This window comes from Ipomoea nil, unplaced genomic scaffold (genome assembly GCF_001879475.1).
Source record: "Ipomoea nil cultivar Tokyo-kokei standard unplaced genomic scaffold, Asagao_1.1 scaffold2555, whole genome shotgun sequence".
NCBI lineage: Eukaryota > Viridiplantae > Streptophyta > Magnoliopsida > Solanales > Convolvulaceae > Ipomoea > Ipomoea nil.
The window spans coordinates 44,717-71,337 of NW_017618983.1; the positions used below are offsets into that span (position 1 = coordinate 44,717).

General features: G+C 46.3%; 2 protein-coding genes and 2 long non-coding RNA genes across 4 annotated transcripts; 1 reads left to right on the top strand and 3 right to left on the bottom strand.

Moving 5' to 3' along the window:
• Positions 1-8,445: 8,445 nt before the first annotated feature.
• On the bottom strand, positions 8,446-11,616 carry LOC109153863. The gene has a single exon (XM_019301751.1). The coding sequence runs from the start codon at positions 11,614-11,616 to the stop codon at positions 8,446-8,448; it is 3,171 nt and encodes a 1,056-aa protein (XP_019157296.1).
• A 60-nt stretch (positions 11,617-11,676) lies between these two features.
• On the bottom strand, positions 11,677-13,431 carry LOC109153864. Its single transcript, XM_019301752.1, has one exon. It carries the CDS (start codon positions 13,429-13,431, stop codon positions 11,677-11,679), a length of 1,755 nt encoding a protein of 584 aa, XP_019157297.1.
• A 2,843-nt stretch (positions 13,432-16,274) lies between these two features.
• LOC109153878 lies at positions 16,275-19,384 on the bottom strand. The gene is made up of 3 exons (XR_002049624.1): positions 19,149-19,384; positions 18,692-18,699; positions 16,275-16,285 (listed from the first exon to the last, which is right to left on the bottom strand). It is a non-coding gene; the product is annotated as an uncharacterized LOC109153878 (long non-coding RNA).
• Positions 19,385-24,648: 5,264 nt separating this feature from the next.
• On the top strand, positions 24,649-26,140 carry LOC109153877. The gene is made up of 2 exons (XR_002049623.1): positions 24,649-24,781; positions 25,845-26,140. It is a non-coding gene; the product is annotated as an uncharacterized LOC109153877 (long non-coding RNA).
• Positions 26,141-26,621: the final 481 nt, after the last annotated feature.

The window sequence follows — 26,621 nt, forward strand, 5'->3', positions numbered from 1 at the left end:
CTAAGGATTGGGTTTAGGGATAAGGGCCCATGGACTATGGTGGGCCTTTCCTAATTAATTATTGTGATTTAATTCTTTCTTTTGGGTAATTGGTTAAATGATTAATTGGTTTTAGGGATCGTAACACGGGGTGTTACACTCTCCCCCCCTTACGAGGGGCTTCGTCCCCGATGCCCGGTGTGGTAGTCCATTCTTTCACCCCTAGACATTCCGCATCTTGGCCTCCTGGTTTAGGAGTGTGGCCCCACGTTTCGTCTTAGCTGGGGTAGACTGGACTTCTGGTGGTGTTGTGATAGGAAAGTTTGGGTCTACCTCGGTTTCCTGCTCCTGAACTGGACGCCCCGCGAGTGCCCAAGGTGGCCTCGATTGCTGCCACCCTCTGATCTAGTGCGCGTGTCGTACGGATCAAGGATGAGAACCCTTCCTCCATGATTTGGTTTTGCCGGTTGAGTTGTGCGAGTATGCGCTCATTGATCGAGTCCTCGTTTTGCTCCCTTGGGTTCCCTCCCGATTGTGGGTGCAATGATGGGTTAGGCTCGTCCTCCTCCTCTTGGTCCTCATTTCCCTCCGGACCCCCACAATCTTGCATTGCTCGTTTGAGCTTTTTGTTCGAAATGTCCAGTCGGTCGACCAATTCTCTTCGCTCCTCCTCGGGTTTTAGGCAAATTTCTTCGAGGGTGAGGTAATGTCCCCCTTCAGTGTAGTAGATATCATTGCGGCGGAGGTTCTGGGCTTTAAAGATCATGCTGTTTGCGGTCTTGACCTCAGTGTGGCTTAGGTCTACCCCCTTTTTCTCCATGATCCAACTTAGGATCATCCCGTAGGGTAGGCTAAGTCGGTTGCTTGTTTTGCAAAACTCCATGTGTTTTAGCATGAAGGCCGGCAGGTTGAACTTGATTTTGTGTTTCAAGAGGTAGGCAAAAGTGCACTCTAAACTCCCCACGTCCTTGCTCTTATTGTTTGTGGGCAAGAGGCTATCGGTTACAATCATAACCAATATCTTTTGCTCTGCCGTTATCCATTTCCTATTCGGTCGTGTGGCCGAGGTGAATCCTTCCTCTTTCCCGAGTAGGTACCCGAGATAGTCTTTGTACCCCGTGCTTTGGGTATCAATCCACCCCTTTCAGTCGTAGCTTGACACACCCGTGGTGGTCAATTTCAAGAGCTTGGCCAGGCGGCCTTCGGAGAGTATAATTTCTTTGCCTCGGACCTTGGTGGTGATTTCTAGCTTATCACCCCGTTTGGTGGCTACTAGATGTTGATAGAATTCTTTCACCAATTCGGGGTACGTATCCCCCTTGATGGCGAGATGTTGATAGAATTCTTTCACCAATTCGGTGTGGTCCTTGTCTTTTTCCCATTTTCGTCTTCTAGTGATGGGAGGCTTGGCTTGCTATATAATTTTTGGTTTCATCTTTATAAGCAGGATCGAATTTCGATCCAATCTTTTATTTATAATAATTCCGAAGTAATCGCTAAATAAGTAGTTTTACTATGAAAGTGATTACAAGGAATTGCCGGTTTATCCTAGACAGAATTCGTCTTCTTGGTTTTCTCTTGCGGGGTTTGCGTGGTCCTCGTCTTCTGGGGTTAGGTTCTCCTCCTCGAGATTGCTCTCTTTCCCGAGGTCGGCTTGAGTGCGGCTCATGACGAATATTTTCCCGGGGGTGCCGTAGTTCCCTTGGTGGGTGGTGCCTCCGTGTTGACCCGTGGTGGTGGGGCGTGGCCTTTGGGGTTGAGTGCACTGGAAGGCCTTGTGCCCCTCTTCTCCGCAGTTGAAGCATCGCCAGGGATTGCCCATGCAATCTTTCCCTCTATGGCTTTTGTTGCATTTTGGGCAAGGGAAGCTTCTTGGGTTTGCTTCATTGTTCCCTAGGGACGGTCTTTGGTTGGTCAGGTTGCTTGGTCTTGTGTTGGTGTCGTTCCTTGTTCTTTTTACCGGTGGTGCTCCCCCTCCGGTGTTCCTCTTTCGTATCTGCTCCTGAACCCCGCGCTGGAATAGTTGGATTCGATAGAGATTGGCGGCACTGTAGTAAGCCTCGTTGAGAGTCCGAGGTCTGCTTACCGCTAGCGCTTTTCGGGCTTCGAAGTTGAGGCCTGAAACGAATCTTTCTATGTTGGTTACTTCGGTGGGGACTAGCTCTGGTGCGAAGCGCGCTAGTTCGAGGAATCGCTTGTGGTATTCCATGACGGTGGCTGTCCCTTGTTTTAGATGGAGGAACTCTTCGTACATGGATGCTTTTACGTGTGTTGGGTAGAATCGTTCTTGTAGTCGCGTTTTGAGGTTTTCCCAGTTGAACCCTGGTTCCTGTTGGTAAGCGGGACCCTCGTGGATCCACCAAAGATTGGCCTCGTGTCCGAAGTAGAATGAGGCTATCTCCACGCAACGTTCTTCTGGGCATTCCACTAACCTGAGAATTTTGTCGAGGGTCCGGATCCATTCCTCCAGGATCACGGGGTCCTCTTCTCCTGAGAACGTGGGTCGTCGATGGTTTGAAACTTGTCGGGCGACGTCTGAATTCGTGTTTGATGGAGGAGGCGGGGGCCTGTTGTTGCGAAGAGCTACGTCGCTTAGTGCCTGGGTGACTTGCGTTAGTTTTTGTAGTGTTTGGGTCAGGGGGTCGTATGTGGCGGGTTCTGGAGTCCTTGATTATCTTTTGTTTAGCGCCATGCTGTCGTCTTTCTGGGTCAATGTTTATAAGAGCGTTAAGTTAGAGCTCGGTGCTCTTCTTTCGATGTGATAAGCGGGGAAAAAGTTCTCTTTAGATAGGGGATGGATAAAGTGGGGGGAGGTTATGTTTAGGTTTCACAATCTCACTGCGCGTCCTAGGATTCCCGAATCCTATGTCCCTAAGTACCTAAAGTTCAAGTCTATGTCCTAAGGTCTGTCTTAATAGTCTTATCCTAGGGTCAAACTTAGGCTCTGATACCAACTGTAACACCCCAGATTTTCAAGAATTTTAAAACTTATATAATGATGATAGAATCTCATTAAAACCCAAAATACGATACAAGAGTACGGGGTGTTATGCCACACCCGAGCTAGAGAACTCAGGTGCACAGGCTAAATTCTAAAACCTTAATCAGTATCAATACAAGTCATGGCACGCAGGCCGAAAGGGAAAACTATCTAATCTACGCCCCAAGCTTCTAGCGCGCTCCAGTGATCTACTTGTCTGTGTCTGAAAGCCAAATATATCTGTTCAGCGAGAGATGCTGGTAACCCACTCCAACGCGTTGAAATACGATACATATAGACATATATATAGATATACGAAAACCAATTTGAAGCATGAAGATATATCCTACGAGACTCTAGCTTTTAAAACAGGGATCGACTCAATAGATAGGGCTAAGCACAGACAGCAGTTATACCAAGCATATACAGTTTACAACAGGCAAGACAGGTAAGATAAGCACAATTAATAATCATAATCCAACATATACGATTCCCAGTATAAATCCCATAGTCACATCCCCAAGATACTCGTCACAACAACTCATCTATATCTCGTCACATAGCACACTTTGTTGGCGCCACAGGACCAATCGCATGGCTATACATGAGGGTCAGCGGATATAGCTCTGAAACGGCCCCGCAGCACCCTGCCCCGTATCGCAACACGGAGGGGTCGATCGCAACCGACCGATGAACCGCAGCTCATCATAGTCTGATCGCAACCAAACAGTAGACCGCAGCCCAAGAGTATGTCATCTGACCGCAGCCAGGAAATATGAACCGCAGCTCATGTAGAAACGTTTGATCGCAACCAAACGGTGGACCGCAGCCCAAGAGTGTAAATCTGACCGCAGCCAGCTTCTGAACCGCAGCTCAGGAATAACCAATCCGATCGCAACCGAATTGGGGTATCATGCACACATAACACATAGCAAGCACATGCAATCCACATTAACACATTGGGAAGGGGGAGAAAACGTATAACAAAACCTATGCGTGATCCTTCACATACTAAGAATAATCCTAAGGGGTTTATACTTCTTTCACCTAGGTCAATGGAATACCAATTGAGCTAGCATGCAATATATAAGACTCATACAACCTACGAACGGTACCCGAAATATCAAACTAGACATAGGCACGATAGACGGAGTCCGTTGGGACACCACGGGGGTCGGGGGACATCAAACGGGGAAGCCAAAATCCCAAGGTGGGGTACAAACCAGCGGGTAGCCGGTGGGTGAGGGGTCACCCGCCGGTGGCACTGTTCCGGGCAGCGGGTGCCCGGCGGGCAGCTGCCCGTTGCCGGCGTTGCCCAAATAGGCCGCGGGTAGGTGGCGGGTCCCCTACCCCCACCTACCCCCCACTGACTCTTTTTCACCAAAAACGCCCCGGGAACCTTTGTGGAACCCGAAACCATGCTTAGACACTTTCAAACGCAATTGATAACACACGTAGATAATTAACGGATCAAAATCAAGAAACATATGGCACATAACCTATCATGCTTTTATAAACATAATAAACACCCAATCATGCGAATTTCCACCCAATATACCAAGAATAATACCATACGGATTCCACGAATAACCTAGGGTTCTAATTATTTTTAAATCAACAAGAACACAATTCATCTTCCAAAATCAAGATTCGGTGGGAATATCATATAACTATCAAGAACCTCATATAATCATTAAGAACATCAAGAACACCATATAATTATCAAGAACGTCATATAATCATCAAGAACACCATAATTATCAAGAACCTCTCATCACCAAGATCACCCATGGAATCATCTCACCAATCATCAATAATAATATCACAAATCATCAATACACAATAATATGGGGAAATCCTAAGGGGGAAATCATAGCTATGAAAATAGGTTTTGTTGAGACATGGGTTACCTTTTAGCCTTAATTAATTCCTTGGCTATGAAGGGTCTTTCTTGAAGCTTTCTTCTTTCTTGATTTCTCCTAGGGGAATTCTTGGAACTTCTTGTGTATCGATTGAGTATCCTTGGCGGATCCCGGTTAAGAGATCTTGGTCGCGCCACTTCACCGCGTGTAAGCGCCCCGCACCTACTCAGGCCTTGAAGACCGCAGCTGCTAGGATCTCCTCCGAGTACTACGAGTTCCTCATCTTCAGGTCGCCTGCCGAGTACGAGGAAGCCCGCCTCGAGCCACCCCGGTATGACGAACCGGAGAAGTATGTCCCCCAACACCTCGAGGTGACGGTGGCAGCGCCACTGGCCGCGCTGGCTCCCGATCAAGAAGGTTTGTAGCCGGGGTCGTTGCACGGTCGACAGGACTTCTTTCCGCTTTTCCCCTCTTTCATTCTTCATAGGGACTAACCGGTCATTACTTCCTTGCAGGTATGAAGCCCGATCGCACTTTCCAGATGGCTCCTTCAGCCGTGAAAGTCCCTCGGCCAAAGGCGGCCCTAGGCGGGAAGAAGGTGGCGACGCCCGACGCGCCCTTGACGGCCGTTCCAGCGACTTCCGTCCCGACCGCGGTTCCGCTCGACACAACCACTCGGGTTGACGAGACGGGTCCGACCCTGAGCAGTGGGTCGGACTTGCAAATTATCAAGGCCACGGGCAAGCGTGGCAAGGAGAAGGTGGGGGAGTCGGAGGGTGCAGTCAAGCGGGCACGCTGCCAGAGTCCTCCGGATTTAACCCCTCTCATGAACTCTCTAACGGGCGGCGACCTTCCGGGCAATCCGCTGGCTAAGATGAGCGCTATATTCCCGGCTGAGGACGACATGGCCGGGTGGACCCCCGAACAGGTTTCTGAGCGCGGGGCGCAAAACCTTGTGCAGGTAAGTTCTTTCTCATCTGGGTTATTCTTAAGTTTATTCGTTCGGCTAACACACTCCCTATCCGTTTGGCTAACACACTCCTTTTCAGCTCACCCGAGTGCTTACATCCCTCTATTACCGCTCGAAGAGTGGGTCGGAGAGCGATGCCCTCAAGAGGGAGGTGAGGGAGCTGCGGAAGAAACTGAAGGCGGCCGAGGACGACAAGGATCTCGCCGAGGTCATCGCCAAGAAGGCAATTGGGGAGTCTGCCGAGGTCCGGAAGGAAGCCGAGGACCTCCGCATGCGGCTACAGGACCCGGTGGGCTTGGCTGCCACCCTCTGTCAAGACCCGGCGGTCGCCGAGCAATTTTTCAAGGCATTCATCAAGCACAAGGTGGCCGAGGACATGGTGTGGGTTTAACTGGGCCTACGCGTCCGGGCAATGAGATACCCACCGGGAGGTGAGGTCTGTACTGTCGGAGGTGTTCGAGGGGGACGACCTCAACACGATCCTTGCCAACCTGCCGGAAAGCGTTGCCGATCCCGGTCCGATGCCCTACACCGAGACGGAAGCCGAGCCCTCTACTGCAGCCGAGAAGGACACTGCGGCCGAGAAGGACCCCGCGAACTGAACCGTCAGTAGCTGACATTCGGGGGTTTTTTTTTTTTTGAATATGAATGTAAACACTGTCCGGGAGCCCGGCCCCGTTGTGCAGGGCATTTTCAAACGCCGTTCAATAACAGGCTTGTGTTGCGTACTTCCATTTGATTTTTGCTTTTATGCTTTTAAGTGTTGTCGTTCCGAGTCTGATCATGGCCCATGCATGGCCCCCCGAGTCCGAGCGGCTATGACGGTCGGTCAATTGTCGGTCGGACTGCAAAGGTGGGAGGCAGACGCGAAAAACGCGTGTATAGCCCCCCGAGTCCTAGCGGCTATGACGGACGGTCAATTGCCGGTCGGACTGCAAATGTAGGGAGGCAGACGCAAAAAACGCGTGTATAGCCCCTCGAGTCCGAGCGGCTACGACGATCGGTCAATTGCCGGTCGGACTGCAAAGGTAGGGAGGCAGACGCAAAAAACGCGTGTATAGCCCCTCGAGTCCGAGCGGCTATGGCGGTCGGTCAATTGCCGGTCGGACTGCAAAGGTAGGGAGGCAGACGCAAAAAACGCGTGTATAGCCCCTCGAGTCCGAGCGGCTATGGCTGTCGGTCAATTGCCGGTCGGACTGCAAAGGTAGGGAGGCAGACGCAAAAAACGCGTGTATAGCCCCCCGAGTCCGAGCGGCTATGACGGTCGGTCAATTGCCAGTCGGACTGCAAAGGTGGGAGGCAGACGCGAAAAACGCGTGTATAGCCCCCCGAGTCCGAGCGGTTATGACGGTCGGTCAATTGCCGGTCGGACTGCAAAGGCGGGAGGCAGACGCGAAAAACGCGTGTATAGCCCCCCGAGTCCGAGCGGCTATGACGGTCGGTCAATTGCCGGTCGGACTGCAAAGGCGGGAGGCAGACGCGAAAAACGCGTGTATAGCCCCCCGAGTCCGAGCGGCTATGACGGTCGGTCAATTGCCGGTCGGACTGCAAAGGCGGGAGGCAGACGCGAAAAATGCGTGTATAGCCTCCCGAGTCCGAGCGGCTATGACGGTCGGTCAATTGCCGGTCGGATTGCAAAGGCGGGAGGCAGACGCGAAAAACGCGTGTATAGCCCCCCCGAGTCCGAGCGGCTATGACGGTCGGTCAATTGCCGGTCGGACTGCAAAGGCAGGAGGCAGACGCGAAAAATGCGTGTATAGCCGCCCGAGTCCGAGCGGCTATGACGGTCGGTCAATTGCCGGTCGGACTGCAAAGGCGGGAGGCAGACGCGAAAAACGCGTGTATAGCCCCCCGAGTTCGAGCGGCTATGACGGTCGGTCAATTGCCGGTCGGACTGCAAAGGCGGGAGGCAGACGCAAAAAACGCGTGTATAGCCCCCCCGAGTCCGAGCGGCTATGACGGTCGGTCAATTGCCGGTCGGACTGCAAAGGTGGGAGGCAGACGCGAAAAACGCGTGTATAGCCGCCCGAGTCCGAGCGGCTATGACGGTCGGTCAATTGCCGGTCGGACTGCAAAGGCGGGAGGCAGATGCGAAAAACGCGTGTATAGCCCCCCGAGTCCGAGCGGCTATGACGGTCGGTCAATTACCGGTCGGGTTACAAAGTTTAAGCGACATTATGGTCGTCGGGCAACAAAAGCCGTAAGTTTAAGCGACATTGTGGTCGTTCGGGCAACAAAGGCTGTAAGTTTAAGCGACATTGTGGTCGTTCGGGCAACAAAGGCCATAAGTGTAAGCGACATTGTGGCCGTTTGGGCAACAAAGGCCGGAAGTTTAAGCGACATTATGGTCGTTTGGGCAACAAAGGCCGGAAGTTTAAGCGACATTGTGGTCGATTGGGCAACAAAGGCCGGAAGTTTAAGCGACATTGTGGTCGTTTGGTCAACAAAGGCCGGAAGTTTAAGCCGGTTCCGGCTGCAGTATGTTGGCGAGATTCTTGCTTGTTGGTGAAGGGACGATTTTCATTGCAGACACCTAAGTAATGACATTACAACATTCGAGCCAACTCATGTGGTCTCGGGAAGAAAAGTACAATACAACAGGTACAAACGGGAAATGAAAGAAAACAGGAAATTACAGCTCCACCTATGACATTCTACTGATGGAACATCACCAAATTCTCTGAGTTCCACGTCCGGTCAACCTGTCTGCCGGTTGTCGTTTCGAGCTTGTAGGTACCCGGGCGTATTACTGCTGACACCACATATAGGCCTTCCCAGTTCTGCGCCAATTTCCCTCCTTCTTGAGGTTGGCTGGCTTCGCGTCTTCTTAGTACGTAGTCCCTGACTTGGAAGTAGTGCGGTCGTACCCGGACGTCCCGAGCAGCTTTGATCCTTTTTTGGTAGTCGGCGATTCTCCTGGCCGCTAGGTCTCTTCTTTCTTCGATACAGTCCAGATCTAAGGATCGGGCTGCATCGTTCTCTCCTTCGACGTATCCACTCTCCCTCGGGCTCGCAATCCATGCTTCTACAGGTAGACGTGCTTCGGCTCCATAGACTAAAGTGAAGGGCGTTTCGCCGGTCGCCTCTCTCGGGGTGGTGCGGTATGTCCACAGGACAAACGGGAGCTCGTTCGCCCATGACCGGCCGGCTGAGTGGAGTTTTTTATTTAGACCCTCTAAGATTGTCCGATTAGCATTTTCCACTTGCCCATTCCCTTGGGGGTATGCTACGGACGACCGGATGGATTTTGTGTCGATCGTCGCTAGGAAGTTTTTGAAGTGTTGGCCCTCGAACTGTCTTCCATTATCTGTAACAATCTGCACCGGCACCCCGAACCTTGAAACCAAGTTTCGCCATATGAAACGGGCACACTGCTGTGACGTGATCGTCGCGAGGGGTTCCGCTTCCACCCACTTGGAGAAATAATCTATCGCGACTATTATAAATTTCCGTCGACCCGATAGTTGGGGAAACGGTCCAACAATGTCTACCCCCCATCGTGCAAAGGGGATGGCTGTGCTGACCGGGTGGTAGAAGGTAGCCGGTCGTCCGGGCATCCTTGCAAATATTTGACAGGTCTCACATTCTTTGGTGAGCTTCTCACAGTCGAGCTGTATCGACGGCCAGTAGTATCCAATCAACATTATCCGCCGAGCTAACGATCGCCCGCCCTGGTGTGACGAGCATATTCCTGCATGAAACTCGTCCATGACTAGCTTGGCTTCAAAGCCGGATAGACATCTCATGAGCGGGCCCCCGTACGACCGTCTATACAGCTGGCCTTCCTGTATCTGGAACCTTGGCACTCGGAGCTTGGCTTTTCGGGCTCTCGCCTCATCATCCGGGAGCCGACCGTCTTCTAAGTATCTCATTATATCGGTTATCCAATTCTCTTCGACCGGTTGGATCGGCAGGACCTGTCGGTGGTCGATGGAAGGGTACTGTACGACGAGGACCCGGGCTACTTGAGAGATGTGCTCGGGTGCTTCCACGCTCAACTTCGAGAGGATATCAGCGTCGGCGTTATCTAGCCGGGGAACATGTTGGACTGCATATGTCCTGAAAGCGGTTAGACGTTCGATCGCTAGGTCTCGGTAGCGCCCTAGTCGTTCGCCATTGACTTCAAAGTCTCCCAAGACCTGCCCGACTACTAGTGACGAGTCCGTTCGAGCCCTTACACTTTCTGCTCCGAGGTCCCTTGCAAACTGCAATCCTGCGACGAAGGCCTCATACTCTGCCTCATTATTTGTGGGAGAGAACTGATAGATCAGGGCGTAGTAGACTTTGAATCCTTCGGGACTTGTGATGACAACACCTCCTCCGGAGCCTTTCCGACTGCTTGATCCGTCGGTGGCGACTTCCCACCATGAAACATCTTGAACCTGCTGATCTGCGGTTGGGGCCTCCCTGGCTGTACATTCAACGACGAAGTCTGCTAGTGCCTGTCCTTTGATAGCCGAGCGAGGCTTGTACTCAATGGCAAACTGTGTTAACATCATAGCCCATTTTACAAGGCGGCCAGAAGAAGAAGCCGTGCGAAGGACGGCTCCGATCGGTTGGTCGGTTAGCACTCGGATGACTCTGCCTTGAAAATAGGGGGTGAGTTTCTTTGAGGTCGTGTAGAGGGCGAGCACCATCTTTTGGAGGCGGGAGTATCTGAGCTCCGGGCCTTGAAGGGCGTGGCTGACATAATATACCGGTCGTTGTACACCGTCGAAATTAGTGCGGCATAGCGCATCGCTCACAGCTCGGTCAGAGGCAGCCAGGTAGAGGTCAAGGTCTTCGCCCGGTTCTGGCTTAGAGAGGACGATCGGAGACATTAAATATTCCTTCAATTCCTTGAATGCCGCTTGGCACTCCTCATCCCACACGAATCCATTGACCTTTCTTAGTGTCTTGAAGAAGGGTAAAGCCTTTTCCGCTAGCTTGGATAGGAATCGATTGAGAGCGGCCAGTCTTCCGGTTAGTTGCTGAACTTCCCGGATTGTGGTGGGTGGTTGCATATCCAAGATAGCATTTACCTTAGCCGGGTTGGGCTCAATTCCCTTCTTCGTCATCATAAACCCCAAAAACTTCCCGGTCTGTACGACAAACGTGCATTTTGCCGGGTTTAGACGCAACCGGTAGGTGCGCATCACCTCAAAACATGCTCGAAGATCCCGGGCGTGGTCCGTCCGGTCTTTACTTTTGACGAGCATATCGTCCACATACGCTTCCATCGTTCGACCGAGCTGTCCTTCGAATAAGGCGTTGATCATCCTCTGATATGTGGCCCCGGCGTTCCGTAGTCCGAACGGCATGACTCTATAGCAGAAGAGCCCGTCCGGAGTTACGAAGGACATTTTGGCTTCATCTTCCTCGGCCATCAAAATCTGATGGTACCCTGTAAATGCGTCCATGAAGCTCATGAGGTCCGCACCAGCCGTGTCATCGACCATTTGGTGTATACTCGGTAGAGGGTATGGGTCTAACGGGCATGCCTTGTTCAGGTCTGTGTAGTCGATGCACATCCGCCATGTTGGTGGTTTGGGTACTAAAACAACATTGGCAACCCAATCGGGATAAACGACCGGGCGGAGATGGCCGATCTCGGTGAGGGTTTTGACTTCACTTTTGACGAATTCCCGGCGGTCATTGGAGAGATGCCTTGTCTTCTGTTTCACCGGTCGTGCTGTCGGACTGACAGCCAATCGGTGGCATATCACTGCCCGGTCTACTCCTGGCATGTCCTCCGGTCCCCATGCAAAGATGTCCGAGAACTCTCTTAGTACGAATAAGACGGCTTCCCTGATCGCCGGGGGGAGCTGCCGCCCAATACGGATCATTCTTTCCGGGCGGTCGGCTTCTACGGGAATCTCTTCGACCTCATCCGATGGTTCCCGCTGTTATTTCCTTTCAGCTTCCGCTTTCTTGGAGATTGAGTTTACTTGGGAGTTCCAGGCCTCCTTTCTGCCGGTTGCCTTTTGGTAGCACTTCTGGGCTGATCGAACGTCTCCTCGGACAACCCCTACTCCTTCGGGGGTCGGGAATTTCATGCATAAATGAGGCGTGGAGATAATTCCTCCGATCGATACAATCGCCGGTCTCCCTAAGATAGCGTTGTGGACGCATCGAAGGTTGACGACGATGAATTCCATCATGGTTTTGATCGTCCGGGGTCGGCTGCCCATTTCTACCGGCAATGTTATCTTTCCCTCCGGATGGATAGTATCACCAGTGAATCCAGATAAGGGAGTCCCGATGGGTGTTAACTCGATCGGTTCTAACTTTAGCTTCTGGAAGACGTCCATGTACAAGACATTCACGCTGCTGCCCGTGTCCACCATGACACGTTGGACGTCGATCCCCATAATGTCTATTGTGACGACTAATGCTTCAGTGTTGCAATCCTCTCCCTCGGGCATATCGCTCGGGGTAAACGTGATTGGTTCTATCTTTTGTCTCTTCTCATTAGGCTCTGATCCTATCAGTCCGATTTGGAGTTTCTCCCGGGCATTGGAACTTCCCTCCGGGCCACCAAATATGACGTGGATGACCTGTTTTCCAGTCGACTGTCGGGGCTCGGTGTCCCGGTCGTGATCTTTGTCTTTTTTGTTATTATTCGATTTTTTGAACGGGTTTTTCCAAGACGATTTTTTCTCGTCCTTTTTGTTGGTGAACTCAGTGAGCTTTCCCGATCGTAACAACTCCTCTATGACTTGCCTAAGGGTCGTGCAGTCTTCCGTTTCATGCCCTTTGCTGCGATTGTACGCGCAATACTTTGTCTTGTCGCGACCCTCGCGCTGCGGTTCCGGCAGCTGGATCATGTTGCAGGACTGGGCAAATCGAAGGACATCGACTGCCGGTCTGTTCAAGGGGGTAAAGTCGGGTACTCTTCCTCGCCCTCGGCCGGATCTGCCATCCGACCTCCCGTCCTCCTGTCGGCCCTGCGGTTTTCGGCTGCTACCGGCCTCTTGTTGGCGCTTGGCGAAATTGGCTTCACCAGCATTAGCGTAGTCAGTTACCCTTTGGATTGCCTCATCGTAGGTAGTTGGAGGGTGTAGGATGAATTCCTGGTATAGGGCCCCAGCACGCAAGTTGGAATGCAACACGTTGGTCGCTGTCCGGTCGTCGAGGGGTTCGACCTCGCCGATCGCTGCCTTCCATTTGACGAGGAAGTCCGTCAGAGACTCGCCTTCCAGTTTTTTGGCCTTTTCCAGGTAGGTGAAGTGCTTCCGGACTACTTTGGAGGTGGCGAATTTGTGCACGAAACTTTTCGCCAACTCCGCAAAACAGGCAATCGAACCGGGCTCCAATGTTTTGAACCAGTCTACTGCCCTCCCTGTCAAGGTTGAATAAAACGCTCGACACATTACTGCATCGGTTACTCCCATCATCAGCATGTTTCCATAGTAGGAGTTAATGTGTTCTTCCGGGTCGGTTTTTCCGTCGTAGCCTTTACTCCCCGGTATTCGCAAGTCGTGAGGGTAGGGGAGGCTCATTATATCTGCCGTGAAGGGGTTGCGCAGTAGGGGCGCTTCAGGTTCGGACGACCGGTGGCCATGCTCACGCCTCCATCTACTAAATTCCTCCCGGACTTGCTGCAATAGACCCTTAGCTTCGTTCTGCGGATCCTCTCGGTCAGCAGCCCGTCGAGCCATTCTCCTAGACCGGCAGCTGCTGACCTCTCCGGACGCTTCTTGTCGGGGCACTGGGAGGTTTACAGATTCCTCCACATCTTGCTGGGCTCCGACTCGCTAATGTACAGACGGCTGGAGACGAACGAAAGCGCTCACGCGCGCGGGGACTTCTTCAGCACCCCGCTCGTGAGCTGCTCCGGGTCCTAGCCTCGACCGGGCAGGCCGACGCTCGGACTGGGCTCGGCGGAGCTCTGGTGCCGCTGCTGACGCTGACGCTACTGACTGGCCCGGCTCGGGCACATTCGACATTGGCATCGGCACGTTCGGCACGGGCATGGGCATGTAGGGTTGATAGGCGCCCGGGCCTGGTGGGTATTGGTATTGGGCTCCGAAGAAGCGTTGTGGGCTTTGCCAATACGGGTACGCCGGATCAAACATCTCGGGTGCATACATTGGGTATTGGAGTGGCATTTGTCCGGGGATGCCGGGGAATGCTACTCCTGGCTAGATGAAGTTAACCGGGTCCGGGGTCATCTCCCTGCCCGGTGGTGTATTGAGGTCCATCCGCGGATTCATCTGTGATCGGAGGTCCGATGAGCTCTCTTCGGCTTTCGCATCGTTATTGAAGTCCATGAATGGAAACATTTTCAGGATCGGTCTGGTGTTTGCCGAGCGGCTTTCAGTTTGATCCCCACAGACGGCGCCAAATGATACTGTTTATACAGAGTGGTATACTTATATGGTTATGAGCAAAGCTTAGATCTCTCCCGTGGGTCGGGAAGCTCCAGTCTTGCCCCGTCCAAAGTCCCTTTCACAGAGCATTTAATGCGCTATTTATAGGGTCCAAAAGTGGGTGGCGCCGGGCCTCCGGCATGTTGGACACGTGGTGAGCATGCACCAGGTGTTACCTGTGGCCGTGTGGCCGCCTGCCACGCGGCGCCTAGGATCTGACTCCTTTTCCTTCAGCCGAGCCTTACCAACCGGCCTCCGGCCAGCATCACTCGGCGGGCCGACCGCCTCTCGGAGGTTTCCCGGAGGCACCTCTCTGCCCGGGGCATTGCCAAGTTTTTCCCGGTCGCTCCCGCTCGGGGTGGGCCAAATGACTCAGCTGCGAGGGTCGGGTAGCGACCCGGTCCTGGGACACTCGGATCTCGGGCGTACATCCTAGACCCCGGGCGTATATCCCTATCAATAGTAATGCACGCAAGCATACTTAGGCCTTGAGGCGGATAATCAGTTTTTAATTTATTAGTATAAAACCCCTCTTGACCCTATCAGAACAAAAACTAAAAACCAAAAACTATTAGTCTCTTCACACCAAAATACATTGACAGCAATGTTCAAACTACTAAATGACTATCTACTCCTTCAACATGTCTCAACCACCCCTGCAATCAACTACATCCTAAAGGTGTAAACGATGGAATATAACCTCCAAATCCAATTGACCTGCAAAAAAAAAAAAAAAAAAAGTCAAAAAATATATAGTAGTGCAATTGTAGCTGTTTTTATTGGAAAAGATCCTGCAAATCCAATCTAAGTAGTTCCCTGTTTATAAAAATTATTAGTAAAGAAGCGGTTTTTATTTCTAAGCATGTTGTCAGCATTCTGAAAAAAAAATACCATGTGCTTTCAGTATTTTGGAAATTAAACATCTCAAAAATGAAAACATACCTCTGAGTCATGGAATATGACTTCTTGACATTTGATTGATCTTTCCGTTCTGGGTATCTGGTATGTATGGAGAACTCGGACTCGAATTGCACTCCTGTATTCTATGGTGAGATTTCACGCCCAAGCATGTAGAGGCAATACATTAGAACTGAGTTCTTGTGCAGTTGTAGTCGAAGCATTCATTACTGAAAATTATGGAATTTCTGACCACCTAAAAGTGATCTTAAATCAAGTCGTAAGCCTTGTTCCCACCACTTTTGGTATCCGGAAAAACCTTTGTTGCTATTTCCGACCACTTTTTTCTTTCAACTTGATTTAAGATCACTTTCAGGTGGTCGAAAATTCCATAATTTCCAGCAGTGATTGTTGTATTCCTGTAGATGATTGCAATTCTGATGTTGAATTATAGTTGAGGAGTTTGTATTTGAAACAAAGTGGTGTATTTATAAGTAGGTTTAACACGAAGAAAGAAGAGAGTCGAATTGAAAAAAGGAACTGTTACATTGACTATTTTGAACTTCTGTTTACAACAACAACACCAGCCCTTCCTATCTTGTCTATATAGCTTTCTAATAGGAGGGAACTAACTAACAGATTTACAAAACTGCTTCTTAACTAACTAAACTAAATCTTTAATCAGTTACTGTCCCTAATACCCCCCCCCCCCCCCTCCGCAAGCTGGAGTGTATATGGAATGAATCCCCAGCTTGGAGACAAACTTTTGAAAGGGCAAAGGTTGTAGAGGTTTGGTTAGGATATCAGCACTCTGATTGTCAGTAGAGATGTGGAGCAGCTGGATGATGCCTTTTTGAATCTTTTCCCTTATGAGATGACAATCAATTTCTACATGTTTTGTGCGTTCGTGGAAAACCGAATTTTCAGCAATAGCTATTGCTGACTTGCTGTCAGAGTACAACACAGCTGGTCTTTCTAGTTTTACTTCCAATATCTCAAGTAAGAAAGTCAACCACTGAATTTCACAAGCAGCAACAGCCATGGCTCTGTATTCTGCTTTTGAGGATGATCTGGAAATTGTGCCTTGTTTCTTTGACTTCCAAGAGATCAAAGCATCCCCTAAGAACATACAGAAGCCAGTTACAGAACGTCGAGTGTCAGGGCAGGCAGCCCAATCTGAATCAGCAAATCCTCTTAGTTTGAGAGTGGATGTGGCTAGAAAGAACAATCCTTGGTCTGGGCAGCTCTTGACATACCTCAATACTCTATGAACTGCTTGCATATGAACAGTGGTAGGCTTGTCTAGGAATTGAGATAATTGTTGGACAGCAAAGCATATGTCTGGCCTTGTAATGGTAAAATATAGTAGTTTTCCTAACTAGTTTTCTGTACTGACTGTTATCCTCCAATGGTGTGCCAATGTCTAGGCTCAGTTTTGTTGACTGCAACATGGAAGCTTTCATGGGCTTGCTGGTTAGAAAACCTGTTTCTGATAGCAAGTCAAGAGCATACTTTCTCTGGTTGATAGCAATCCCTTTATGTGTCCTTGCAACTTCAAGAACTAGGAAGAACTTTAAGTTCCCTAAGTCTTTGATCTAAAATGTAGAGTGTAGATGATTTTTGATCTGTTGAATTTGGTTCCCATCACTGCTTGCCAGTATAACATCATCCACATACACAAGTAATGCCACAAACTTAGTACCAGTGCCCCTTGTGAACAAAGAATTATCACACATAACTTGTTTAAATCCCAAAGTAGTCAACTCATTTGTAAGCTTTGAGTTCCATTGCATGCTAGCTTGTTTTAGCCTATAAAGGGATTTGGTTAACCTGCCATGGGTATTGTGCAGTAAAACCTGGAGGAAGATGCATATATACCTCTTCATGAAGATCACCATGGAGGAAAGCATTATTAACATCTAGTTGATGTAATTCCCATCCTTTTGCAGCTGCAACAGCAAGAAGGGTTCTTATAGAAGTAAATTTTGCAACTGGATTGAAAGTATCAATGTAGTCCAATCCACAAGTTTGAGTGTAGCCTTTTGCCACTAGTCTAGCTTTACATCTCTCCACTGTCCCATCTGATTTATGCTTGACTTTGTATACCCACTTACATCCTATGGCTTGCTTGGTGGGAGGAAGATTTGTAAATTCCCAAGTATTGTTGGTCTGGAGGGCATCTATTTCTGCTTGCATAGCCAACTTCCAGCAATCATGCTGAATAGCCACATTGTAGGATTTAGGCTCTACTGCATTTAGAACATTCAAAGAGAAAGCTTTAAATCTTGGTGAAAGCTTGTCATAGGATAACACAGTAGATAGGATATGAGGAGATGTCCTTGTTTTGGGAAATTCGCAGTCATAATCTTGAAGGTAGTGTGGTCTAGACACCTGCCTGGTGGAACTCCTGACTTGCTGTGGTTGTGTTTCAGCTTGGCTCTCATTTACAATAAGTTGATTGTGATCTGTTGGGAGGGCATCAGACCTGTGATATGCTATAAAGTCATCAGGTTGGGAATATGCAGTTTGGTTGCTTAGGATGTGTTTTGGTAAAGGGTCATCTGTTAGATGTGGGGCAATTGGCAAAATGGAAACTGATCTGGTTATCTGAGTGTCTGAAGCATGCTGTGAGCCATGGGGGAAAACTTTTTCATAAAATATCACATCCCTAGACACAAATACTTCCCTTGTTTGCATATCATACATCTTATATCCCTTCACTCCATTAGGATATCCCAAGAACATGCATTTTCTGGCTCTTGGGGCAAATTTGGGTTTATATCCATTGAGATTAACAGCATAGGCCAAGCAACCAAAGGTCTTAAGGTGGCTGAACATATGAGGTTTTCCAAAAAGAATCTGATGTGGTATCCTTCCTTCCAAAACATCTGAAGGCAGTCTATTGATGATATAGACTGCTTGTAGGATACAGTCACCCCAAAAACATTCAGTTAGCCCTGCTTGAAATCTTAAGGCCCTTGCAACACATAAAATATGCCCATGTTTCCTCTCTACCACACTGTTTTGTTGTGGAGTGTAGGCACATAAGGTTTGATGGATGATTCCTTTTCTTGGTAAAACTTAGCCATTCTAAATTCCTACCCATTGTCTGTTCTGATACACTTAATGTCCTTCCCAAATTGTGTGGAGATTAGAGCACAAAACCCTTGAATGAGATCCCTGACTTCATACTTGCCCCTCATCATAAATACTCGAGTTAGCCTACTGTAGTCATCTACAATAGTCAAAAAATATTGATGGCCATATATGGTTTTCACACTATATGGTCCCCAAATGTCAGCATGAACAAGATCAAAACATGCAATAGAAGCAGTAGTACTCACTGGAAATGGTAATCTTTTTTGCTTTGCCAAATGACATATATCACAAGGGATCTCTTTATTTGATTTAACATCAGAATTCAACAATTTTAGCATTCTCATTTTAGAGTAAGAGGTGTGCCCTAATCTCATATGCCACAACCTACTACTAGTATTACAAACATTGACTCTTATACTCTGTGACCTTTCTAGTGAAACAAAAAACTCAGGCTGCATCAAGTGGTACAAACCCCTTTCCAACTTAGCCATTCCAATCATCTTCCCAACTTGATCCTGTATGATGCATGTATCAGAATATAACAACAATTGACATTTGGAACTTCTGATCAGCTCACTGACTGATACCAAATTATAATGGAATTCAGGCACACAAAATACATTCTGCAAAATGAGTTCATTTGACACAAGGATTGTTCCTATGTGTGTGATGGCAGTTTTACTGCCATTAGGGAGCTCAACATACATCCCTTGGGCTTTCTTGACTTCTGTCATCCTGTGGTGACTACAAACAATGTGATGGGTAGCCCCACTATCCAAGATCCATGGTATTTTACTATGATTAGGAGGTGATAGAAGGGTACCTTCAAGTTGAGCATTAGGGACAAAGTTTGCAGAGATTATGTTGGCCTGTGGTTGAGATGTAATTCCCATATCCAATGGTGAGTTCTGAGTGGTGTTCTCTTTCTGCAGCAGCTGTTTGAGCATCATGTACTCACTTTGAGATAGTGAGATGGTGTCTTCTGCAGGAGTTTGATTGGCTAGTTGAACCTGATTGGCTGCCCCTGCATTCCTACTTCTTGGCCTCCAACCGGGAGGGTACCCATGTTTTTTGTAACATTTTTCAGCTGTGTGTCCATTAAATCCACAATGAGTGCAAACAGGTTTCTTGTTCCCATTAGAATAGAACTTTTTAGAACCTGAATTACCACTTGTTGCTTGACTCAAGAACACGCTCTCTGCATTTTGATTGTCTGTTGGCTGGGCTAAAGAGCCTAAAATCCCATTGTTGAGTCTCCTCTCCTGCTGTTGAATTATCAAGAAGGCTTCATCAAAAGTGGGTAGGGGTTTCATCATCATAATTTGTGATTGAATAGAAACATAGCTATCATTGAATCCTCTCAAGAAAATGGATAGATTGTCACTATCAAGGTAGAGTTGCAATTTCTCTAGTAATCCACAATTGCATCTCCGTGCACAACTGCAAGTGGGCAATGGTCTTATGACCTACAACTCATCCCATAGAACCTTCAATTTTGCAAAGTATGCTCCTACGCTGAGGTCTCCCTGTCGAATTTGATGAATCTCGGCGTGCAGGTCTGAGATTCGAAATATGTCAGTCTCACTAAATCGAGACTTCAATGTCTTACAAATTCTTTCTGCAGTTCCTACTCAGAGGATGGTCTGTGCAATTTCGGAAGAAAGGAAGCGCATCAACCAAGTTGATACCATGTTATTGCACCTCTTCCAGTAAGGAAACTTGACATCATTGATATCCGGCACTGCTATGGTTCCATCTACAAACCCTAGCTTGTTCTTCGAGAGCAAAGTCATTTCAATCGCCCTGTCCCAGGAATGGTTAATTCCGCCCATCAAGAACTGCAGAGACTAGAATCAAGGAGGGATTCTCATTCGGATGCAGGAAGAATGGGCTTGCTAGATCATTTGGATCAAAGGGTGTATTGATCCGAGGAGCTGTCGCAGTGGGGGCTGTCGTTGTCCGAGCCGGATGAACCTCCTGAGGTCTATTCGCGCTTGTGTTTCCAGTCCAAGCCATAATCCTCATGGCTCTGATACCATAACACGAAGAAAGAAGAGAGTCGAATTCAAAAAAAGGAACTGCTACATTGACTGTTTTGAACTTCTGTTTACAACAACACCCGCCCTTCCTATCTTGTCTATATAGCTTTCTAATATGAGGGAACTAACTAACGGATTTACAAAACTGCTTCTTAACTAACTAAACTGAATCTTTAATCAGTTTCTGCCCCTAATAAGGTTAAACACTTTAATTGTTAACCTTTACATTGGTAATGCCAATCGTTCTCTGGAAATTGAAATCGTTTATGGGAAATGCCAAGTGGCTGAATAGTACTTCCATATTAATCAGATTTGAGTTGAACTTTGGGAATATAAACCATTACCATATTAAATGAATAATAAACAATACTGACCGTGAATCTCTTCTTTTCTCTTCCTAATTAAACGGGAAGTTTATTCCTATTTTTATTTTCCAAAAAGCTTCTGCTTTATTATTGTAACACCCCCGATTTTTCATGCCATTTTAAAACTTAAATACGTAAGGTAAGGTAACTAACATATATCATAAAACGTAAGAACATTGGAAGTCTAATATAAAAACATGGAAAGACCAAGGAGTGTTATCCCACATTCACCCCAACGTGAATGCACAGGCAATTATAAAACCATCAATCTATTTTATCAAACAACTGTGGCACACATGACAAAACACTAGCTACATTGTTCAAGGGAGCTAAACTACCAACGGCTAACGCTCTCGCCATGTCTACTCAGGACCTGTAAAGCACATAAAGAAAGGGGACGACGCCCGGTCAGCGAATATTGCTGGTAACCCATCAATACGCGTTAAGTAGCATATATAGATAGTATAATACAAAATCATTTTCGAAACGGAATACAGTATATATTAGTTCAAAGCCATAGAGAGAAGTCAACTGCAAAGACTCTATTTCACTCTAAAAAAAAACAAGGGAAATCAACATCCCAAGACACATCAAGACAAGAACAACAACAGTACAACTCAAACACGGATCAAGATGTAATCTACTGATCACAAAGTAGAAAACATCAAGATAAGGACAACAACAGTACAAGTACAATTCGAGGTGTATTCTACTGATCACAAAGTAGAATACCACTCGACATGCTCATCAGAAAAGGATAGACAATCACACATTGGCAACTACATGCCACAGTGACACTTCATGTCACAAGTTCCAACCTTATGGCTACCCCCGGCCTTATTACAGTTCCAACCATTACCTTCGAGAACCCCTGTACTTCTGAGTCCAACCTTATGCCTCTGGGAACCGTCGTTCCCCCGTCAACGATTTCCAACATTTCCGCCAACACATAGTACACGAGGGTACCGTTCATTTCAATCACACAACCGCCAGCATATGAGCCTGAAGCCCAGATTACAACTCCAATATCATTTCATGGCCACCACAAGGACCACATATGTACATTGGTGATTAATGTCCCATACCATTAACCGTGCAATCCAGGTACAGCCAATACACACACATCATCACAGGAATCAATCAATGGATCACAATAAAGATATGAAACCATACTCAACAAGGAACGATTACAATCTGACTCCAACGATGATCAACACAAGTTATCATCCACAGTAGGAAAGAACAAACCACACACACTAGCATTTCAACATCAAACTAGCATGCTTATCAAGCGGGTAAACAAAACATAGTTCCAAAGAACATACAAGACTCATCATGGTTCAACGAATCACAAGGTTGAACACTTAGCACGATTCAAGACACCAAATCCTACATGGATTCCTACCATACGTTCTAGACATACAAAACATCAAGAAGACACTCAAATAGCCCAACAAAACAACATCGGGAAGTCAAAACATCAATTACCGAGTCAAAAGAATCACGGGGAACAAATCCCCAAAGCAACCCATATTTGTTCCCCGCGGGTGGGGCCACGGGTGGACAACCACCCGCGGGTACGAGGCCACACCTCGCTTGTACCCCACGGGTGGGGTGGCGGGTAGGCCACTGCCCGCCGTTCCGCCCGCGGGTACCGACCTTGTACCAAAATAATCCCTTCGGGGATTTTCAACACCAAGTCCAAATTCAAGTCCAAAACACCCAAAATCTCACAAAATACAACAATATGACTTGAATCAAAGAAATAGACAAGCAATGGCATACAAGAACCCTAATAACAAGCTCTAGATATGCATTCCCACAAGACAATGCATCAAATCTCACATTTCATAGCAAAAATCACAAGTAGAAGTCAAGAAATCATCATATAGGTAAGAAAATAGATTTTGTAAAGCATAGGTTACCTCTTGTAGCCTACAACTTCACTTATCACACCCTTACAAGCTTCTATTAAGGTTCTTCTTCAACTTCAACTTCATAAACACACCAAAAGACAACAAAGATACCACCTTTAGAAAAAAGACACCTAAAAAGGTACTAAAAACACTAAATGACCAAGGATCTTACCATCCTATATGCTCAAGCTTAAGAAATTTCGAATCTTGGAGACCAACTTGAAGAATCTTGGATTGCCCAAACTTGGCTTGAAGAAGAAGCTAACAATTTTCTAGAGAGTAGGAGGAGCTTTTGTGTTTAGGGTGTTAGGGAAAGAAATGAAAGATGACTCTAGGTTAGCTTGGGACACAAACATAAGGTGAAAAGTCTTCTTTACCCTTACTAAAGTGGGAAGTGTAAGGATACAAGGGAACAATTCATAAAGCATAGAGTACAACCCATTGACTTGGATTGACTAGTCAATTTCTAGTCCTCCGACTATTGAATTTTCAGGATTTTAGGAATAAATTATCAATTAAGCTAGGATTAATTATCTAATTAATCCTTAAATAGAATTTGGATTTACAGGGTGTCACAATTATAATAGAGGATTCAACAATATTATTGGTACTACAATCTATCGATACTGTTATTTAAAACAAGAGTAAAAGACATTTTTGGTCCTAGACTTATAGTGGCTTGGACAATTTTAGTCTTTTATAAAAAAATTTGCCATTTTATGGACAGAGTTATTGTGGCGAGGACATTTTTGGTCCTCCGTCTATATTTCTGTTAGATAACCGTATGAGAGAGGGGCAATTACGTCAATTTAGGCTATCTCTTTATTGTGAGATGGACGATTTTGGTCCCACAACCATACCTTTACTCTGACCCTCATTTATTTGTAGTTTTGCACTACGAAATGCTCTGCCCACAATCATGCCTTTACTGCAACTTGGACTCTCCGACTCCTTCGAATTATGACCGAGAAGAAAACAAAACACACATAGATATAATAGATAGAAGGAGATAGCCTAAATTGACGTAATTACCCCTCTCTCAGACGGTTATCTAACAAAAATATAGACGGAGGACCAAAAATGTCCTCGCCACAATAACTCTGTCCATAAAATGACAAATTTTTTTATAAAGGACTAAAATTGTCCAAGCCACTATAAGTCTAGGACCAAAAATGTCTTTTACTCTTAAAACAAAATCTCCTTCCTTGCATTCACCGTTGCTTCTTTTCCTTTTTCCAACAAGCTAAGAAGCCACCGTTCATCTTGAAGAATTTTTTCAATTGTTCTCATTCTGAACATGCCTACGTTTAAGCCAGAAAGCAATGAGCACAAGGAATAGAACACCTATGCTCACTCCAACACCTGATTGTGGAAAAATTATGTCATTTAATTCAATAATAATTTTGGATTAAAGATAGATAGATAGATAAATATACATACTATATATCGTTGTGGCTTCTAAATTTTAATATTTATTTATTTGTATCCATACCTAAACAAATGATCTTGATCAAAATATGCATTTCATGTGGATCACCGGATTCATCGGAACGAGTGATGTAGCCTTGTCCACAAATGCAATGGTAGCTGCCTGGAATATTTACACAATCTGCATCCTTTGTGCACTTGTTTTCCTTTTGGTCTTGACACACGTTAATAACTTAAGAATCAGCCAAAAGATAACCATTACTAATTAATTTCTCAATTAAATTAAATGATATGACAAGCTAGCTTCTACACTATCTTTGGGTGATAAAGGAAACTCACAACGGCTATCTAGTGATGTTTATATGTACGTACATGTTTGTTAGTTATGCATATTTTATGATAAATGTATGTAACCATTCAAATGTATATAAATATTTAATATACTACTGTAGCTATGAAGTATGTTTGTGCGGTATATATATATATATATATATATATATATATATATATATATATATAGAGGATTATATTCAAATACAAACCGTCCTTAAAATACAAACGTGTGGATTGATTAGAATCATTAGATTTTGGAATTGGATGGAAAAAGATTGATTTAATTATTAATGAGAATTTTAATTCACTATGCGCCTGTTTTTACGTTAGGAGGGGTAATTTTGGGTTTTTACTATTGTTTTAATAGGATCAAATTCTAGGAATTCGATAACGCACATCGGTTAGGATTCCTTTCCTGATCTCTCTCTGTGTACCGTACGTTGGATGAAGGCTCTCCCACGCCGTTCCATTCGTCTTCTTCATCATCAGTGGACGATGGTCGTCGGTGGGGGCTGCAATGGAGCCAAGCGCCGGGGATCACCAACTCAGGGTGTAGGTCGAGGTATTTGTTTTCCCCATTTTGTCATTTTTGAGTTTTTTGATTGTTTTTATCCTTTGTGTTGCGGTGACCGTTTGTTGGGGGTGGTTATGGATGTGTGTTTCCATCTTAGGCGAGTTGTGTGTGTGTGTGGGGGGGGGGGGGGTGGGGAGGGAGGGGTGGTGGTGGTTCATTGGTCGGACGGCAGGGGTTCCCGTGTTAGTCACGATTTTGGGAATTTTGCCAGTTTAGGGTGTTCGTCTTTGGGATTCTGGTTTTTTTTTTTCTTCTTCTTCCTTCAATTGTTTTTTTCTGTGCTCTGGTTTGGGGGTCTTTTTCTCCAAACGGGTAGTGCATTTTGATGGTTTGTTTTGACAGTTTAGGGTTTTAGTCTTTGGGTTTTTGGTCTGTTTTTTTTTTCTTCAGTTATTTTTTGTTGCGCGCCGGTTAGGGGTTCTTTTTCTCCAAATGGGTAGTGCATTTTGATGGTTTATTAGCTTTGCATTTGATTTTGTACATTCTGTAATTTTTTATTGCGTTTCATGTAAATTAGAGATGGAGTGGTACTTTTTGTGGTTTGTTGCTATTTTTTTTTTTTTTAATAATTAGTTGATTCTTTGTTTATAATAGTAGTTAGTGTTGTGAAACTTGTGAACACTAATAGCCTCACGCTGGTGGCCATTTCTTTTACTGTCAACAACAATACTAAATTAGCAAATACTAAATCTATGCTTAACCAAATAATTCACCTAATCTGAACCTCTTAGTCACTTTTTTTTTTTTTTTTTTTTTTTTTTTGTAGGAAACCTGTTAGTCACTAATCCTTCTTTATTATTAATTTCAAGACATGCATCTTTTATAGGACAAATGCATTCTATGCATCATATATGATATATGCATATTTAAGTTTAGGAATTGAAACTGCTTCTCATGCATTCCTTGGTGGGTGCATTTGTTTGTGCGAATGTGTGCACTTTATGTTCTTCGAAAGTGCATGTTGGGGTTCAGATATGTGCAATCATGTTTTTTGCTGAATTATATGTTTTTTTTGGGGGTTTTTTTGTCATTTTTTCTTCGGTGATTTCAGGTAAGAAGTCTAAGGTATTACATTCTGAACCTGGTGGATCACCAATCGCCGAGTTGTGATAGTGATGATGATTTTGTTTCTCCACCTTTGGCGTTCCTTGCAAGGCTCCAACAAGACCCGTTGTGGAATGCCCCCGACTATGAGCTTAGTGCCCATTTCAGCTACAATCTTTCCCCACTTTAGTGTGGATTTTTTGGCTGCCACACCCTTTTATAACCACATTATATAATTTTGCTCAGACTTAGAGTTTGTTACATGCCCGTGTTCAGAATAATAATTTTTGGTGTGTTATTCTTTATTAGTTCCTTAGCTCTACACTTATCAAGTATTCCCATTTTTTAGAGTTGGATCATAAGTGCTCAATGTTCAGTACGCGTGTGCTCGTATCCCCGTGTGTGTCCTCGGGTTAATTTTTTTCCTTTGCAGTTGATGTTTGTGTTAGCAAACTGTGTGCACACCGTATCTTTTTTATTTGCACACTATTCGTTAAATTGTGTGCAAGAGCATATGGAACTATGTGCACCAAATTAAATTAAGGGCAAATAATGTGAGGTTTCAACCCGCGGTGGGATATGTGTGCATACATGTGCAGATATTTATGTAGTGCAGCGATAAATCATTTAATATATTCATAGTCCGACATGCATTATGTCTGAACTTAGTGGGTGTGCACTGGCTGAATCCCAGTCTTGCACACATGTGATCCCCTATTTCACAGTGTGCACAATCTCGGAAAACTGTATGCACTTCTTTTATAAACACGTGTATGGTTTCCAC